Genomic DNA, 19,201 nt, shown 5'->3' with positions numbered 1-19,201 from the left:
ACGAGCCCCGGAACTGGGAACAGTACAGTCAAGGAAAATGAGCTCTAAGTTTCCTGACCATCCCAAGCTGGCACAGCTGCTAGGTGGCCAAGCCCCAAGACTCAGAACAGCCTGCCTGACTCCGAAGCCATTCTGCACTTCACATCCACGGCCCTTCCTTTCGCGGAGGGGGCCCGCCGGTTACCAGGGCCCACACACAAGTGGGAACGCACGGGGTAGCATTTTAGACAACTGATAGGACAGGAGGCTGTAAAGTACAGAAAAAATTTATTGGAAATCTCTCGAATACATTTTAAAGTATAGCTCAGTATTTCCAAACCAGGTGGGCTGGAGGGCGGGGGAGGGACTCTGCCACCTGGAGCCGGGTGACGGGTCCCAGCCCTGCCCCAGGGGCTGCTGCGGGAGTTAGTCTAGGGCTCATCATCCCTGTCAGTGCTGGGGCCGAGGGGCAAGGGCCAGCCTTGACAGTTGCTCTGTTCCTCCCAGGCTCAGCTCAGGGATCAGCCTCCCTGGCCTCACTGATGGGAAGGCTGCTGCCTGCAAAGCCACAATCAGGTGTCAAAGAGGACGATGGCTAACAGGCCTCTCCGTGCTGGGCCTCAGGAGGACAGCAGCTGAGACACTGTGGCAGAATGTGAGGGCAGGGGCGAGCAATAGCTTACCAGGGCTTCCCCTTTCTCAGCACTGGGGCCTGGGGCGTAAATCTGGAATGGTTCAGCAGGCCATGGGTGCACTCTGGCCCAGGTAGGAGGACCAGCTGGACACCGCTGCTGGGAACATTTCTTTGTGGCAGCAGGATGCATGCAACAGGGGCAGGGCTCAGCCTACCTGAGACAGCCTCCAGCCCACTCCAGCCCTCAGAGTTCAGCCTTGTAGGTGGGAACAATGTCACATGCATTTACTAACAAGCAATTGAGGACCACCTGCTCCGCTTCAGAACAGCTGCCGCCAAGGAATAAATAGCCCAGATGGGCCAGGAGGAATGGGGCGGGCCTTGTCTCCCCACCCCCCCCACCCACCCACCCCCCCCCCCCGCCCACCAGGTAGGCTGGGGGAAGGACCGAAGGCAGGTGGGTGGGGCTAGGCGCTTGACTGACTCCGGTAACAATATCTAAATGGTTAAGTCAATCATACACCTAGCTTTGAGGTTTCTCAACGAGGAACCAAACCTCAGGGCAGGGTGCAGAGGGTTAAACAAAGGTGGTGGCCAGGCCCAGGTGGAAAGAGAAGGCCCATAACCTAACCCTGAGAAACAGGAACAAGTCCCCCGGGGAGGGGCCCCTCTGGCCTTGCCCAGGACCATGGTGGAGCCCATAAGATGCACTCTATGTCACTGTACAACTCTAGAGGGTTGTACACACTCAGCACCCAAGACTTCCTGGACTGCCAGAATGGCATAAGTCACTCTGCAGAAGCTGGGACGGACTCACACTCTCGCCAGGAATATGCAGGAGTCTAAGGTAAAGCCTATTGTCAGTTCAAGTGCAGCAATTCTGGGAGGTTCTGTTGCCCTCAGCCAGCCCAATTCTTGGCTCCCACCTTAGGTATATGGGAAGGAAGATGCTCAGAGCAGCAACCCAGAATCTGAGGAACCTCCAGATGAGGAGGTCCTACTCCAGGAAGAGGCCCTCCCCCTTCCCCAAGTGAAAACATCTAACCTCAAACATATTTTCTCTATAAAATATCGGATTTCTCTGAAAGTAATAAATATTTACCATGTTAATAACCAAGGAGCAGCAACAGGGGGAGGAAGGAGAGATAAGGAACCTTCGCTGTGACTCCCAATGAGAGACTCCTGGAGACCTAGGATTATGCTTTCGTGCCGCTGAGGGTCTGAGCAGACAGCCACCAGGGCTGCTCAGACCCTCTGCGGGGAGAGGGGCTGGCACAACCCTCAAGAGTGAGAATGGCTGAGTTTGGAGTTCCTGCCACCTTGGGCAGGGCGCCTGTCATATTGCCAAAAGTACAGGAACGGGGCAGAGAGGGGGAAGGTGAGAGGAAGAAGACATAAAACCAAAGGGGACCATAAAAGAGCCTGAAGGAGCCCTTCCTTCTTCTTCCCAGCACTGTTTCCTTCCTTTTCCGCCTCCACGCCAGGCTCGGGGCCACCAGCCCGAAAGTCAAGTGCTTGATGCTAACGGCAGGCCAGCAAGGGACCAGCTGCAGAGTGGACCCAGGGCAGGGGGCCGGCAGGAGGAACGGAATGACAGCCATTGTGAAGCAGCCACGATGGGCGGTGGAAGCAGAAGGCCCTGCCAAGGGCCCTCTGGTTATACAGGGTCTTCCAATCTCCAAGGCCAGGGTTTGAGTCCTCTCAGATGCTATCCCCAGGCTTGACTGCTGCCATGGAGTCTCCAGGAGGTGTGAGAACAGGGACTTGCGGGTCCCCATGGGGGAAACCAGCCTCTCCTCCGCCCGGAGCAAGTTGAGGGATGGGAGCAGCTGATGAGTGGGAGGCTCTGTCTCCTGGGACCACAGAAAGGGGATGCTGCTGGTACCCAAGGTCACCAACTTTTACTGCAGGGTTTCTACAAAGGCATCAAATTCTCGAACATTCTTCTCGTGCACAGCCAGCTTTTCTGGTAGTGAGTCCTGCACCGGGAGGGGAAAGAAGAGTTGCTTATTCAAGTAGGGTCCCGAAGAGGCAGTCGTGCAGGCCCCCCACCCTGGCTGGAGAAGGGCGCAGAGCATAGAGCTCAGCACAGCAGCACGGGGCAGGGAGGCAGGCACTGCACAGTGCGCTTGTGGGGCCCGGGGGCTCAGCAAAACGGTCCAGGGAATCCAAGTGGGCCACACACAGGATGATGCAGAGAAGTTACCTCTGGCACAGACAAGACTGACACTGGAATGAAACAGTAGGCTCAGCACGCTACAGAGTAAGAAAAGCTAACAAGAGTTCTTCATGACCTGTGCTGGGCCCGGGGGCTCAGCAGAACGGTCCAGGGAATCCAAGTGGGCCACACACAGGATGACGCAGAGAAGTTACCTCTGGCACAGACGAGACTGACACTGGAATGAAACAGTAGGCTCAGCATGCTACAGAGTAAGAAAAGCTAACAAGAGTTCTTCATGACCTGTGCTGGGCAGCAGAATCCCTTGGGGCCACAGGAACAAGGCCATCTTAACCATACTCCCGAGAGAGGTCTGTGGGGAGGCCTAGGAACCGGCATCTTTACACCCACTGAGAAAGGGCGCGTTAGATGATTGAGAGAAAACAATAAACAAGAGAAGAAAACAGAACCTCAGGAGCTAAGTTTAACTGCCCTCCAGAATCAACTATGAAAATGTGACCCTATTCAGGCACCTAAAGAGATTCCCTGGGCGCCAGGTGCTGGGGAGACGTGGCCTGTCCCGCCCCAGAACTGGCTGGCGGCCCGAACAGGCCGGGAGCAGCAGGGCAGCTGCAGGGAGTGGCAGCGTCCGGCCACTCCTGGCAGCGGAGTTGCTCTCGGAGCTGTCGCCATCGGGGTTCTTGCAAGCACGTTTCCAGTGAGAAGCCAGGGAACCAGGGGCTAAAAGCCTAAAATCAGAAGCCAGACTCTCTGGGATCAAAGCTGTGTGCTGCCAGCTCCATGTGACCAGGGGCAAGTTATCTGTTTCCAGGGTCAGTGTTCTCATCTGTACACTGGGATAGGAAGGAAAGCTACCTACCTTAGGATTGTTGAAGATTCATGCAAAGCACTTAGAAAAATGCTTGGCATGTAGAAAGCTTCAATAAATGTTAATAATAAGGATATTGTTTTAGTATTGTTATTACTGAGCATGTTTTTCTGCTTCGAGCAAATCAGGGGCCGAGATCTCATGATTCCTACTCCTATAAAGCCATTCCTCTAATGTTGAAGAGAAGGTGACAGTCGCACCTCAGGTAGAGGGACCCTGACATCCTGGGGTGTTAGAGTAAGCAGCTAGTTGGGTTTTAACAGGATGCCTGGAGGCCAGCAAAGGGGGAGTGAGGGACAGCTATGGGGAAAGTTGGAGGCCTGTTGCGGTGGGCCACACACCCCAACAACAGATCAAACCAGACAGGCCAAAGTCAAAGAAGGCCTGAGACCCTGACCGAGTGAGGGAGAAAAGGCATGAAAACCTACTCCTAAAGGAATCCTCTTTTCAAATAATAAATTACACCCCCATCCCAGTTAACTGTCAATAAAAGATAGAGACCCAAACCCTGGGGTGCACAGCTCTGCTGAGCTCGCCCGCTCTCATCTCGAATGTACTCTCACTAGAATAATCTCTTCACCTGCACCACTCAACCACCATGTCTAGTCCATCTTCGAATTCTTTTCTTACAACTAAACTCAGAGGCTGCGCAGACATCCCAGAGACAGGCTGGGTGGAGGCACGGAGCACCCGGAGTTTACAGCCATGCGGCCTGCTCCTGGGTCCTTCAGACATAGGAAGTGCACTAAGCAGAGATGCGGAGATCACAGTCAGTAGCAGGACATCTGGCTAAACTCGAGAAGTGCTGGCTGAATCAGGAATGAGCTCTCTGAGGAAAGGGCAGGAATGCCAATACTCAGGACCTCTGAGGTGGGGACCTCAGGACCTCAGACACTCAGGTGTCTGCCTGACAGCTGAACAGCTAAATGCTGGAGCTACTGGAGCAGCTCGGCTTCACGGCAGCAGCGAGCAGAAGACCCCAGACAGCGAACAGCAGGGATGGAAGCGATGGCGAGTGTTGAAGCAACGTGAGGACAGTGACCGCCAGACACGGTGCAACCTCAAGGGGGAGCAACAGAAGATAAGGATATCGAAGTGTCTCTTTCCTGCTACAGAGATGGGAAGTACGGGAGTGAAAGGGAATAACAGGAAGAAATTTCTAGGCCTTTGGGGCAGGAATGACCATTAAAAGAGGATAGGAGGTCGCAGGATGAGGTCTGATGGGGGAAGGGGTTTCCATACCAAGTCCTCAGCCATGGACTGTGCCCCGATATCTATGGAGAGGCTGCTCAGCTGGGGAGGATTCTGAAATTCACGATAGAATGTCCCCAGGTCCATCGGAAGAATGTCATCTTTAGAAAAAGCCGGTTTCTTCAAAAACAAGACAGACTCAGGTTAGTTTGCCTTAGGTGGGAGAGGAAAATCAGGGGAAGGAAGCTATGAATCGCCCTCTTTACTTCAGTAATTATCAGAGAAAGGGTTCGTCCGGGTTCATCTCAGGGGGAGGATTCGCTGTACCTTTCTCCTCTGGGCAGCTGAACTCTAGCCCTGGTGCTAACACTCTTCTCCCCTGGGAAGGTTGATGTTCCCCTTCCTCAAACTCCTTCCCCTAACAAAGGGCCAACCATTCAGGCAAGGAATAGGGCCTGCATGGATACCACTGGCAAATCCTCATTTAGAGTTGAATTTCAACTGAAGACTCGGCACAAAACGCCTTCTTGTTCATGGGCCTCCAAATGTGTCCCTGAGCAGGGTATGCGGACAGGTTCTACCACACAGCCAGGGGCCCACCCTTCCCGTCCCCTCTGTCCTGACCAGCCCATCTGATCCCTGTAAAGGAAGTCCTGTTCAAGTCCCCGGGATGCTTCTAGGTTTACTTCCCCTATCGCAGCCAAGGTCCGAGAAGGGGACAGCAACTTACGAAGTCGATCATGACGAAATCATCGTGGGTATTGCCACTGCTGCCCCCGCTGGAGCCATCTGAGTGCAAGCTGCCCTGGAGAGGAGATTCGGTCTCTGGGGAGTCTGGAGGATTCACCTGTTTCAGAACAAGGCGGAGGTAGGGGCGGGTTCCAGGCCTGGTACAAGCTGGTGTTAATGATCAAAGGACCTGTAAGGGACCCGACGCTGGCCGGAAATCTGCAAGCCCAGGAGTGCGGCTGCCAGCCTGCGGAGGAACGGTGACTTGCCCGGGAAGATGACACGCACAGCACCGTCTGTTAACTTTAGTCAAAGGGGGACTCACCATGGGATCAGCACTCTCTAGCTCCAAATTCTTGGGAGCAAACATGGCAAAGGGGATGTCCAAACTGGTCAGGGTCACCTAAGAGACATGGAAATTTCAGTGGCCACCCCCACCCCAGCTTATGGGCTTCCTCAGAGGCAGCCAGCAGTCCATCGGTCCAGCAGATATGCACACCCAGGCTGACCACACTGTCCTCAGGTTCCCATCCTGCTGGAGAACCTGCAATCTCCCCGCTCCCATCACACAGCCACAACATCCACAGGGGTAGGGCTCCCCAGGACCCTGGGAATCAGCTTTGGAGGCCTGACCCGCAGTGACTGGGTAACAACTCTTCTGCGCTGGCAGAGCTGAGGAGGAACTTATTCCAAGTAAGGCTGAGGCCCTGACACTTGAGTGCAGGCCGAGTGTGCCAAATGGGGCCTAACGTCCCTCTCCTATGGGAGGTTCACTCCATCTCAGAACAAGAGCTGTGAACTTCTGGAGGGCTGTCGCGGGCTACTAACCCTCTTCCCAAAAAATTCACACACACACACACACACACACACACACACACACACTTCTGCATATGATTTTAGGGGTCCCACAGACTGTAGGTGAAGAGCCCTGCCCCTAAGGCCTCACTCTAAAGGCTCAGACATTCTCACAGGTAGCAGCGTCAGAAAAATCACCTGGTTGATGGGCTTGTTGACGAAAGCCCCCACTTTGCGGACAAAGATGGTCTCCAACACATCGTGGGGGGATGCCCGGCCCTCACTGCTGTTTGATACCGTTTCAGTATCCTCGCTGGAGAGGAAAGACAGTGTTGGTACTCATTCTCAAACCGCAACAGAGCCTATGCGGTTGCCCATAAACCCACTATCAGGGGGCCTGTAGTCCAGGACACGAGCGCCTCCCCGACCCCCCAACCTCTGACCCACGTGGGAAATGGCAACACAGGGCCTGGCTGCTGCCACTGTCGCTCTTCCTTCCGAGTTAGGGCAGAGGACAGAACCTCCAGAACAACTAAAAATGAGGCACACGTGAATGAGACTCAGCATCACAACTGTGTGAGGCGTACATTAAATTTAATCTGAAATACCACCGGTAAGCATCAGTCACCAGCACACCGCAGTCGGACATACAGGCCAGCAGCGCCCGTCAACAACCGTGACGTTAATAGTCATCTGTGACACAGGCAGACTCAAGCTTTAAGCTTTTCTTGGCCTTCTTGTTTTTGTTAACTAAAATTACCATAAGAAGGAATGATTTACAGTGTTTATATAGTACTGTGTTAATTTAAGCCTTACCTCACAAGGGGCAGTGTCATTATTCTAAGTTGAGAGTCCCAAATTTGGCTCATTAGATAACCAGAGCTTTCTCCGCCCATGACACATCGCCTGGGCTGAGGTCCTCTGCGCCACATACCACGTTTCCTCTCCTCGTCCTCAATCAACCCTCTGTTCAGCAAGGTCTCTTTCAAGGACACACTTCGTTTGGCTGCCCCACTCCCTGCCCTTCCAGCTCTCCAGACCGATGTAGAGTTGTGGATGATAGGCGGTGAGGGTGTCCCCTCCATGGGCCACCAGGCCAGTAGTCACAGCCCTAGCAGCAGCAGGGGTTAGGAAAGGTCCTCTGGCCAAAAGCAGGGGCTTAAGATAGGGAGGAGGACTGAGCCGGCTCGGTGGATTCAGGCCACCAGCTGGCAGGAAGGACCAGAACTGAGGAAAGGCCTGAGCTCTGATGACCTGCACTTAAGAACCCCTTACTCCAAAGAGAAGAGACAGTGTCCTCTATCTCCAGCTACTCCCAGACATGTTCCAGGAATCAAGGCTCAGAAAACTGGAGTGTCAAATGACTAATGGGCTCTTCCTTTGATTATGTGACACAGGAAGGCTTTAAAAGAATGGACATTTGGGAAGCCAGGAATGAAAGTAATTATTTTTCCTGATGGATGGCACAAAAAGATGTTCCCAAATAATACCCGCACCCCCTGCTCCACTGTGGGAATGAAAAAAACTACCAAAAATTTCTATTATCCAAAAGTCCATTTAGGATGCGGTGGGGCAATCAACGTCATTATCTCTGGGGCCTTGTGGTCAAAGGAGGGCAGAGCAGGTCAGCCTCATCTTCCCACGGGAGAACTCCAAGCGCAAGGGAAAGAGGAGCTCAGCCTGTGCCAGGTCATTTTGGGAGCTAAGTGCTCTCTGGCAAATCACTTAACCCTCTGAGAGCCTCTTACTTTTGAAGAGGCAGTAACAGTGGTGATTGGTGCAGGGCAGGATTCTGAGAACTTTCCTGTTCTACCTCATCAATGTCGTCATAATATGAAATTTATAGAATGTATCACTTCTATAATCAGAAAAGAAAAAGATCTAAAAAAATTTTTTTAATGAAGAAAAACAGTTGTTTCTAAAGAATCTCCAAGTGATACTAATACAGCAGAGGGAAATAATAAAACCCAACATCCTAACTACTACCCCAGATCCTCTGTGGCCCCAAACTTGAGGGTTACAGCAGACCCCCTGCTTTGGTCCTCGGGATACACTGAGGACTGACTCCAAGGGAATACATCTGGGGGTAAGAGGAGAGGAACACACACACGCATGCACGTATGTGCGCACATCCCCTTCACTAGATGACGGTGATAAGAAGTAGGTCCTGGCTGTTGGCTGTTAAGAGCAAGCTTGGGGCAGCTTCCTGACATGCCAGCAGCAATGTAAGATTCTTATCAAGAACTTTAAGAATTCCACATTTGGGGCCAAAGTGCCAAGCCTGAGGCAATGCTGAGAGCGACTCTTTACTGACAGCAGAGCGGCGCACATGTCCAGGAGGATGGGCCCCTGGCCACTGCGAACTCACCTGCTGGAAGGTGTGGCAGCACAGTGGGCCCCGTCAGACAGGGTGTAGGTCGCCAGTCTCTCCTGGTCAGCCTGGGCACCGTGGGCTGGCTGGTTAGGAGCCAGGGGTACCCCACCTTCCTTCCCAGGAACCATGAGCTTTGGGGGAAATGGAAGAATATGAGGAATGTGAGGAATGGCAGCGTCAGGCAGGACGGGAAACTTGGCCGAGCGCGATGGGAGCTGCCTCTGTGCTTTTCTACCGCCAGTGCTGCCACCAGATGTGTGGGAAACCTCGGATCTATGTCTTCTCTGGGACTCAGCTAATGGGAGACAGGACACGCGTGGTAAGAACTACAAAGGGAAAGGAAAGAGGGAGAAAACCCTTGGAAGCTCTTCTTTCCTTTCTGAACTATATGAGGCTCTTCCTTCGGGAGTCACCTGGGCCCTCTGAAGTTACTTAGCATCGCACTGGGCCGGATGAGGCCCTTCTCCCGCCACATGGCAGGGGAGGCAGCACAGGAACCCCCAAGGTCCTCCCAATCTTTAAAGATACCTGATGAGGGTGTGTGGCATTTAAGCCAGCAGCAAACGCTACTGGGTAAGCCAGGTCAGCTGATCCAACGCCCAGGGCAGCAGGCTGATAGGAAAGGCGAGAGCTTGAGAGCTAAGCGAGAGAAAAACAAAGACGGGCAGAAGAAAGGAGGAGGGAAAAATAGGCAATCCTAGAGCATGACTAATGGTCAAGATTGTGGAGAGGTAAGGAACGGATCCCAGCCTGCACCCTCACAGCTGGGCTTGGGGGGCCGGACGGAAGGGTTAAAGACAGACCAGGCCATTAAGCTAAGGCTAAGAAAGCAGAGACTCATTTGCAATGGGACTGACATTCCCAGCTCTGCAGTCTTCTAAAGGCCTCAAATGAGTTCCCTGCTCCCCCTTTCCCCAGGGGCTCAGCTAACTATTGAGGTTTCCAGCCCAAAGGACTGGGGAAGCACAGGCCTGGGCAGAACCTGCAGCCGAAGTCATTGGTTTCTCTCAGGTCATTCTATTTTCTCCTTTGTCCTTGAGGTCCCTTTGAAACAGAAGGCCTCTTCCCTAATCACACCCTCCATCACCCCTGGGTATGGGAGGGTTCCTATTTATATTGACAAAGAAAGAATACCACTCTTGGATTGTTTATTTGGAAATAAGATATAAATAACTCCATGTATTTTTTACATCAATGGTAGGAGGAGGGGCAAATGAAACATCCTATTTTGGGCAGCTGTGCTATAGCTGCATCCTGTTAAAAATCAATTACCAAACCTCAAATAACCCCCAGAACACTTGGGGACATTTAAACAGCTATCCCCTGTACTTTATGCATACTTTTTAAATAAAAAGATGCCACCTGATTATAGTCCCTTCTCCCCAGTATGGACTCACTTGATGGGAAAAGGCCAGTCCTGCCATGGGGACCCTCAGAGTGTCCGTCACCACAGGAGTAGGGGTCTGAAAATGTGCCTTTGTGACAGTAAACACACACTGTGCACAGATACACACAGAGACAGGAGAAACAAGAGAAGAAAACAGAAAAGGGACTTGAGAAAGAAGTGAAAACAACTCTGGAAGGGGAGACAGCCACAGGGGCTGGACTGCACTCAGGAAGTCGGGGGTGAGGCAGGGAGAGAGCAACATGGCTGCCTCCCTAGAAGGACAACTTAGAAGTGTCTAAAGAAGGTACGTTTATCCCAGGGGGCTCCACTGCATGCTAGATGACCCGGTGAGCAGGTGGAAAACAAAGGTGAGTCAAGCTGGTGGCAACAGAGAAACCCAAACCAAGCATTAGTGTGTTCTTAGTCAAAAGAGGCGGAAGGGTGTTAGAAAATGGCCTCCAGCAGCGAGGGCTTGAGAGCCGGTGCAAGGCGTGCTGAGGATGAAGACCCAAGGGTACAATGCTAGACTGGAGACCCTTTCCCGGGGACCCAGAATCTGTAAGGACACGTTCAAACAACAGACATTTGCTGACCGAAACTTTATAAATGCTTGGGTCCATGGTACCTGGGTGGCTCAGTCAGTTAAGTACCTGACTTTGGCTCAGGCCAAGATCTCAGGGTCCTAGGATTGAGCCCCACCTTGGGCTCTGTGCCAAGTGGGGACCTCTGCCCCGCCCCTTCTCATGCTCTCTTAAAAAAATAAAATCTTAAAACAGAAAGCTCAGGTCCCCAGCTGCACACCTGACTACACCATCTGAGGCAGGATGAATTGGTGAGTACAGGTGTAGGCACTGTGTGTGTGTATATGTGTGTGTATGCACACACGCTTGCCTGTGCACATGCATGAGAGTGTGTGTGTGTTTTATGGCCCCACAGGGTGAAGGAGAACATGATGCAGTAAAAGCCGGGGCACTTTAAAAACTCTTAGATTTCGGGGCTCCTGGGTGGCTCAGTGAGTTAAGCCTCTGCCTTCGGCTCAGGTCACGATCTCAGGGTCCTGGGATTGAGACCCGCACTGGGCTCTCTGCTCAGCAGGGAGCCTGCTTCCCCCTCTCTCTCTGCCTGCTGCTCTGCCTACTTGTGAACTCTCTCTGTCAAATAAATAAATAAAATCTTAAAAAAAAAAAAAAACAACTCTTAGATTTCAAAGCTAATTAAGATTATTATGGGTTGGGGCGCCTGGGTGGCTCAGTGGGTTAAAGCCTCTGCCTTCGGCTCGGGTCATGATCCTGGGGTCCTGGGATCAAGCCCTGCATCGGGCTCTCTACTCAGCAGGGAGACTGCTTCCCTTCCTCTCTCTCTGCCTGCCTCTCTGCCTACTTGTGATCGCTGTCAAATAAATAAATAAAATCTTAAAAAAAAAAAGATTATTTTGGGTCTTGCTGTTCTATCTTTAAGTCTTACCAATTAGCTAGTTACTGCTTAGAACTGGAGGTCGGACCTGAAATCACAGCAGCAGGTTCAGGGTCACAACTATTTCCTGACTCGACTCTGTGCCCACATGACACAATGGTCTGTATTTGGTTGGGAAAACAAATACCACATTAACATGCATTTTACTGGACTCTAGCAAAAAGCTCAAATAGAAATTGTTGAACAGTTATGCAATTCCCTAGGCTAAATCGAGGAAGAAACTAGTTCAGTAGTTACAGGAATGATGAGACCTGCTGGCAAATCATTTTCTCTTTCTGCTCTGCCACTAAGGTTGAAAATGAATACTTTGGGACACCTGGGTGGCTCAGTCAGTTAAGCGGCTGTCTTTGGCTCAGGTCATGATCCCAGGGTACTCAGACTGGGTCCTCCACTGGGCTCCTTGATCAGCGGGGAGCCTGCTTCTCCCTCTGCCTCTGCCTGCCACTCTGCCTGCTTGTGATCTTTTGCTCTCTGACAAATAAATAAATAAAATCTTGAAGAAAAAAAAAAGAAAATGAGTACTTTTGCAACAAACTGTACCAGCCCCAACCGGAGGTACTTAGAGGGTAACGAGAAGGCTCACCCATGGAATGTTCAGTGTTGATAAGATCTTGGCACCATCTACTTGCAAACTGTGACAAGACACAGCAGGCGACTGATACCATGAGAAAGATAGGCTCCCCTTACACAGGTCAACCGACTTTGCGCAAATGGGAGATGCAGTAACTACTTAACTTCCCCTTACTTTGGGGGTCAGGTCAAATTTCCACTGTACTCAAGAAAGAGACAAACTGATTCGTTAAGCCCCAGCCTCACCATTTTCGTATCTTCCAAGTCACAACCTCATTTACTGTTCATGCATTTATCATTTCTAAAACAAAACTCTGTGGGGGGGGCACCTAGGTGGCTCAGTGGGTTGAGCCTTGGCCTTCAGCTTGGGTCCTGATCTCAGGGTCTTGGGATCGAGCCCCACATTGGGTTCTCTGCTCAGCAGAGAGCCTGCTCCTCCCTCTCCCTCTGCCTGTCTCTCTGCCTCCTTATGATCTGTCAAATAAATAAATAAAATATTTAAAAAACCCAAAACACCAAAATGGTGGCACCTGAGTGGCTCAGTTGGTATGCGTCTGCCTTTGGCTCGGGATATGATCCCAGGGTCCTGGGATCGAGTCCTGCATCAGGCTCCCTGCTAAGCAGAGAGTCTGCTTCTCTCTCCCTCTAAGCACTGCCCTCCTCATGCTCTCACTTTCTCTCTAATGAAAAAATTAAAAAATAAAACAACACTTTGACTATCTAAAAAATAATCTACTTGCACTAATGTGCTCTGGTGGACCTCCCCCTCTTTTTGGGTCAGTACTGTTCTATGTCAGCAGGAGTGCCAGAAGCTGCCTCCTCCCAAAGCAATGGTGACATTCATGGCTATATACCTTCACCGGGGGAGAGGAGTTAACAGGTCCCACCCCCCAACCACCCAAACTGTCTAGGCAACTTTTAGCAAGAATCTTCTTAACTCTAAATTGGGACAACAGAAATAACAGAGACCCATGGATTTTGTCATTTCCTTCACACACATTAAGTTTTTTTTTTTTCGGCTAACTTTTGTGCTTAACTTCTGTTTTTGAAACAGATGAGAACCATAATTTTATCCAGTATCTCCCACAACAACTCAGAATGAGTAAATTTAAATAATTTTCTTAATTAAAAAACACAGAAAATAAAAATTCATGGGTAGTGAATTAATTTGTTGGACTCCCAAAGAAAGATGGTTAAAGGGGATAATCTGGGACCAGTTGAGAGGAACACAGAACTGAGTTAGGTCTGAAGAAACTGTCTAATGTGCAAATCAGAGAGAAAGGGAGTGGCAGAGAGGATGCGCAGGCAGAGCAGGGAGCTGTAGGCCATAAGGTGGGAGACGAATGACTCGGGCTGGAAGGGAAGAAACACGCCCTGAAATTCAGTCATCTGGCAACAAACGATTCCTCTGCTAAAGCAGACTTGGTACCACGTACGTTATACAACAATGCCCCCAGGTGGGTCTGCTTGGGAAGCTGAGAACCTTGTTTGGAGCCTGTGTTCCGCTGAAACTGAGTTTGACACTGGAGATGGACTCAAGTGGAAAAGTTAACGGTTTAAAATGTTCAGATTAAGAATGCAGATAGCCAGAAATCTGTGTCAACTATGAACAGAGACCGCACTGCTGGTTTCTTACTGGCATTCTATGCCAAATAATTACTGGTTCTTTTTGTGCTCCTTCCATTATGAGGAAACATATTAACCACTTCCAAAGTGAAGCAGCTACCAAATCAACAAGAGTAGGATAGAGTACCCCTCTGGAATCACAATGCATTTGGAATTCTAGGACTCCTCTTCTAGGGACTTTTACCATGTCTCCAGGAACGTGAAGATTACATGTAATCTTATGGGTTAAGAATGGTTAGAGACTAGAGGGGCACCTGGGTGGCTCAGTCAGTTAAACATGATTCTTGGTTTGGCTCAGGTCATCATCTCAGGGTTGTGAAATGGAGCCCCGTGTTGGGCTTGCATGCTCAAAACAGAGGCTGCTTCAGATTCTCTCTCCTTCTCCCTCCCCCCTTGGCCTCTGCTTGTGCGCACATGCATGCGCTCTCGCGCGCGCTCTCTCTCTCTCAAATAAATAAATAAATAAATAAATCTTAAAAAAAAAAAAAAAAAGGCATGGTTATAGACTAGAAACATTGCAATATTACCTGCTAGATAAGAAGGCTCTACCTCACCCCTCAAAACAACCCCCTGGAAACAATGACCACCACTACCACCACCAAAAGAGACTATCTAAATTCTGACACATTTCAAGTCCATACGTGTACTAAGTAACCAGAGCTGCCCCAGAACTGTTTCCCTGTACCTGAGACGGAGGAGAGGTGGAGAAAGAGGTTGTACACACTTCTTGAGAATCTTCTACAGAAGGATATGTTACTCCAGTGTCCTCACCAGCAGTTCTAGGATGACGGGAAAATAAATCATGAATTTTATGGTCACAGCAGTCGGTTTCAGAAAGGATACAAAGGGAGCTTAGATAAAGACGAAAGCTGGGACAAGAGGTGTTTCAGGCAGAGCTCATTATGGCAAAAGAGGCATGTTGAGTCCTTGATAATGTCAGACATAACCAGAGAAAAACATCTAGAGGCTGACCAAGGCTTTTATTTTTAACCTAAACATTTTACCTGATATGTCATTTGATAATATTTTCTTAAGCCTGACCAGTGTTGGGACCAAAGAACTATAAGCAATTAGAGATGCAGTGAAACAAAGTCTAGACTCCAAAGACGAACCTATCCAACTTCAAAAGTCCTTCACGTAAAGGTAGTATCTTTCCTAATAAACATCTGTTCTGACCTCTACAGAACTCTGTTTTCTGGGATCTAGGCCTAAAGACATTGGATTCTAATCTATAACTAAACTGTGCCAATGGTGACCATAAAACCATTTAATTTGTGAAGGACATTCTGTTAATTACTGCCACTCTTATAGTCTCTAAGTAAAATCAAATCTAAAGTCAAATTACTACCGTCAAGATCCAAAATGCCCAAGAATTTTCGGAGACAGTCTATACATTCCAAAGCTTGGTGTACCTTACAGGCAGGGAGCAGGCAGCAACAGGGAGGGAAGCTAACCACACCACTGCTCTCCATGTGGGGTCCCCAGCACTGCCCCCTGCCCATTGTGTTTATGGAGGTGCTCTGTGTGCAAGGTGGATGCTTTTCCCTAGCTGCAGTCTGGGAAAGCCCCTACACGTTCCTCACCTGTAATTGCAGGGGTGCATGGGTGAGGAGCTGGGATAGGGACGGTCCACAAAGTGATCAATGATAATCCCCATGATAGGTGGGGTCCTCTCAAATTGCCTGTAATGCAATAAGCAGATTGCAGTATTTGTTAGAATGCCTTGTCAGCCCCCCTGAAGTCTTCAGAGGACCCCTCGCCTTAAATCTACTGGAAGGAACCTCTAGTCTTAACTACTGCATCCCTAAATATAAACCACAACTCTACACGGATGGCTCCGAGACACTCAGATTCTCCCATCTGGAAACGGGGCTCTTTCTCGAGTTTATTTTCCAGAAGGGCAGATTTCAGCAATGGCAAAGCTGAACTGTGGGCTTAGCCACGGAGTGTGAGGGGACAGACAAACTTTAATATCTTGAGTATCTTTGGAAGAGTTCTTTTGGATTCCAAGGCTCTCTCCTCACCTGGTAGACATAAATGCCAAGTTAATTCTGTAAGCACATGAAAGAGTGATCGTGCCCACAGGGGTGCCTACTGTCCCAACACGAACTGTCTGGAAACCTAGGAGAAGAAATACATAATTAGTTTTTCCCCAGAGAACATGGATACTGTCCCCAGTCTGGCCTTCCCTGAATCATTTAGCCTATCATACAATCTCTGGCATTATCTACTCTGCCATGAGTGAAGCGGCCTTAATTTCCTTTATGTTTATGTGTGTGTTTGTGTATATACATAATTTTTTAAATTTATAAGAAAACAGCATTCTCTTTCCAGATAAACCTACCTTCAAAGAGGCAAAACAACTGTCCTTTTTAGGACTTTAGTCCTAAAGTTTGAGCAAGTCCTAATCAACCCGGCCCCAAGGTGTCACATGCTCTGTGAGACAGAAAGGAGGCCCCGAGGCTTTATCACACGAACCCCTTGGTTTATGTAGACGTGGAAGTGACTGCACTTCAACTCATGCTGCCACCCAAAACTAAGTATAGAAAAGAACCAGGGCCTGGGAGGCATTATTTCCAACAAAGCTTTGCTGGTTTTCTTGGTTTCGTTTCCAATTTTTCAAAATTGCTTATGCTCATCAGAAACATTAAACATGCTCATTATAGAAAATTAGGAAAACAGACAATGGTATCAAGAGTAAGAAAGAATACTAGAACTCTGGGCAAAATTATTCAGTCATTCCCTGGCAGCTCTTTGGACCACCTTCCTGTCTTTTCCTTACTTATATCACACATATTAAATCACAAACTACACATTAACAGTCAGTACCCAAGGCCATCTCTGAAGTCAGGAGGGCTCTTAACACTACCAATGCTTTTTGATACATACCTTCTCCTAAGCCATTCAGCTGAACTTCACCAAAATATATCCTTAGGAAAGAAAAAAAAAAAAAAGGAAAAGAAATCAATGATCCTTTTTTTGTTCTCCAAGATTTTTTTTTCTTGTCTGAGAGACACAGGGAGTAAACACAAGTGGGGGAGTGGGAGAGGGAGAAGCAGGCTTCCCACTGAACAGGGAGCCTGATTCGGGGCTTGATCCCAGGACCCTGTGATCATGACCTAAGCTCAAAGCAGATGCTTAATGACTGAGCCACCCAGGAGCCTCAAAATAAATGATTCTTTATTCTAAGGGCCTACAGACAAACAATTTAACAAACCCTTTATTTCTTATCTGCATGAATACCTCTCCTAATGAAGCAATAATGTTACCACTTCAATGAAGCTGCAGGCATAGGGATACATATGGAAAGAATTGCTGTTGTTGTTTTTTATGACTTTATTTATTTGACAGAGAGAGATCACAAGTCGGCAGAGAGGCAGGCAGAGGCAGAGGGGGAAGCAGGCTCCTCAGCGAGCAGAGAGCCTGATGTAAGGCTTGATCCCAGGACCCTGAGATCATGACCTGAGCCGAAGGCAGAGGCTTTAACCCACTGAGCCACTCAGGCGCCCTGGGATTATAACATTTAAGATCTCCTTTCTTAAGGAGAACACTCTTACACTGTTGGTGGGAATGCAAACTGGTGCAGCCACTCTGGAGAACACTATGGAGGTTCCTCCGAAGTTAAAAATAGCTGTATAACCAACCAATTGCACTACTAGATATTTTTTCCGAAGGACACAAAAATACTGATTCGAAGGGGCACACGCACCCTAATGTTTTTGGCAGCATTACCAACAATAGCCAAATTATGGAAAGAGCCCCCATGTCCATCAGCTGATAAATGGATAAAGAAAACATGATATATATTTATTTCCATTATACACTCCATATATATATTCCATATATATACAAAAGAATATTACTCAGCCATCACAAACAATGAAATCTTGCCATTTGCAATGATGTAACTGGAACTAGAGTGTAATATGCCAAGTGTTCAGAAGTCAGTCAGAGAAAGACAAATACCATATGATTTCACTCATATATGGAATTTAAGAAACAATACAGATGAAATAGGGGAAGGGAACGAAAAATAAAAGAGGATAAAAACAGAGAGGCAAACATAAGAGACTATTAACTAAAGAGAATACACCGAGGGTTGATGGAAGGGAAGTGAGTGGGGGGAATGCGTTAACTGGGTGATGGGCATTAAGGAAGGCATGTGATGACCCCTGGGTGTTGTATGGCAACTTTCAAATATGCAATAGAAGGTACCATATTTTGAGAGTGGTCTTCAATTAGGGGAGCACTCCATGCTTGTCACAAGTTATTCCAAAGTAAACTGGTTATGAAATTCAAAAATCTTTTCCAATATAGAAGAATTACACAAGACTATTTATTCTGAAAATACAAAAATATAAGCAAAGTAGGACCTTTCCCTGAATTTCCCTGGGAAGGGCAGTCTATATTAGCTCTAAGTCTGATCTATAAAACATGACAAACTACACTATAAAACACTGTTATACTTTCCTGGTAATACGGTTAAAAATTAAACATGTACATGGCTTTGTTCAACTAAAAACTAAGCTCCAACAATATACAAAGCCCTATGGTTAGGTGTTAGGTGGGAGATAAGAATAAGCTAGGGAGGAGATTCAGGGTAAATCTGAAACCCAGGTTTCACAAATTGTAATCTGGTATGAGAGAAAAGAAATGTGTTTAATTTCTGAAATACATGCACAAAAGGGACAGACGCCATAAAGCAGGGGTCAGCAAATTTTTGTGAAAAGGGTCAGATATTTAAGGCTTGCAGGCCATGCAGTCTGAGACAGACTACTCAGCTTTGCTGTTGTCTTGCAAAAGTAGTCGTTGATGACACATAAATCAAGGGGGAGGCTGTGTTCTAAAATTATTTCATTTAGGAGTACCTGGCTGGCTCAGTCAGAAGAGTGTGAGACTCTTGACCTTGGGGTCATGAGATGGAGCCCCATGTTGAATGCAGAGATTACTAAAAAAAAATAAACTTAAAAAAATAAAATAACTTTATTTATAAAAATAAGCAGACGGTCTGCTGGCCATAGTTTGCTGACTCCTGCTATAAAATAACATAGGAATGATGTCAATAAAAAGCTGCCAAAAGGGGCGCCTGGGTGGCTCAGTGGGTTGAGGCCTCTGCCTTCGGCTCAGGTCATGATCCCAGGGTTCTGGGATCGAGCCCCGCGTCCGGCTCTCTGCTCAGTGGGGAGCCTGCTTCCTCCTCTCTCTCTGCCTGCCTCTCTGACTACTTGTGCTTTCTATCAAATAAATAAATAAATAAATAATATTAAAAAAAAAAAAAAAAAAAGCTGCCAAAAGACATTCTGTTGCAACCTTTGGTGGCTCAGCTGGTTGAGCATTCAACTCTTGATTTCGGCTCAGGTTTCTAGAAACAAGCCCTGTGTCGGGCTCCCTAGTCA

General features: G+C 48.6%; 1 protein-coding gene across 12 annotated transcripts in view; it reads right to left on the bottom strand.

Annotated features, from left to right (window-relative positions):
• Positions 1–250: 250 nt before the first annotated feature.
• The window catches only part of ATG13 (autophagy related 13), a 54,311-nt gene continuing 35,360 nt past the window's right edge, over positions 251–19,201 (bottom strand). For 3 of the 12 annotated variants that reach the window (XM_082747635.1, XM_082747640.1, XM_082747639.1), the window contains 12 exons: positions 16,695–16,735; positions 15,830–15,926; positions 15,389–15,487; positions 14,491–14,584; positions 10,147–10,245; positions 9,278–9,388; positions 8,744–8,880; positions 6,574–6,688; positions 5,906–5,983; positions 5,582–5,698; positions 4,903–5,031; positions 251–2,592 (listed from right to left, as the gene is read on the bottom strand). In XM_082747635.1, coding sequence (XP_082603761.1) covers positions 2,515–2,592; positions 4,903–5,031; positions 5,582–5,698; positions 5,906–5,983; positions 6,574–6,688; positions 8,744–8,880; positions 9,278–9,388; positions 10,147–10,245; positions 14,491–14,584; positions 15,389–15,487; positions 15,830–15,926; positions 16,695–16,735 — 1,195 coding nt within the window. In that variant the 3' untranslated portion in view covers positions 251–2,514. The remainder of the gene's footprint in view (positions 2,593–4,902; positions 5,032–5,581; positions 5,699–5,905; positions 5,984–6,573; positions 6,689–8,743; positions 8,881–9,277; positions 9,389–10,146; positions 10,246–14,490; positions 14,585–15,388; positions 15,488–15,829; positions 15,927–16,694; positions 16,736–19,201) is intronic. The other 9 variants (XM_082747644.1, XM_082747645.1, XM_082747646.1 and 6 more) reach the window with 5 other exon arrangements.

This window comes from Mustela nivalis (assembly GCF_964662115.1).
Source record: "Mustela nivalis genome assembly, chromosome: 9".
NCBI lineage: Eukaryota > Metazoa > Chordata > Mammalia > Carnivora > Mustelidae > Mustela > Mustela nivalis.
The sequence above is the reverse complement of the archived record's forward strand: the minus strand, read 5'-3'. Positions and strand labels throughout refer to the sequence as shown.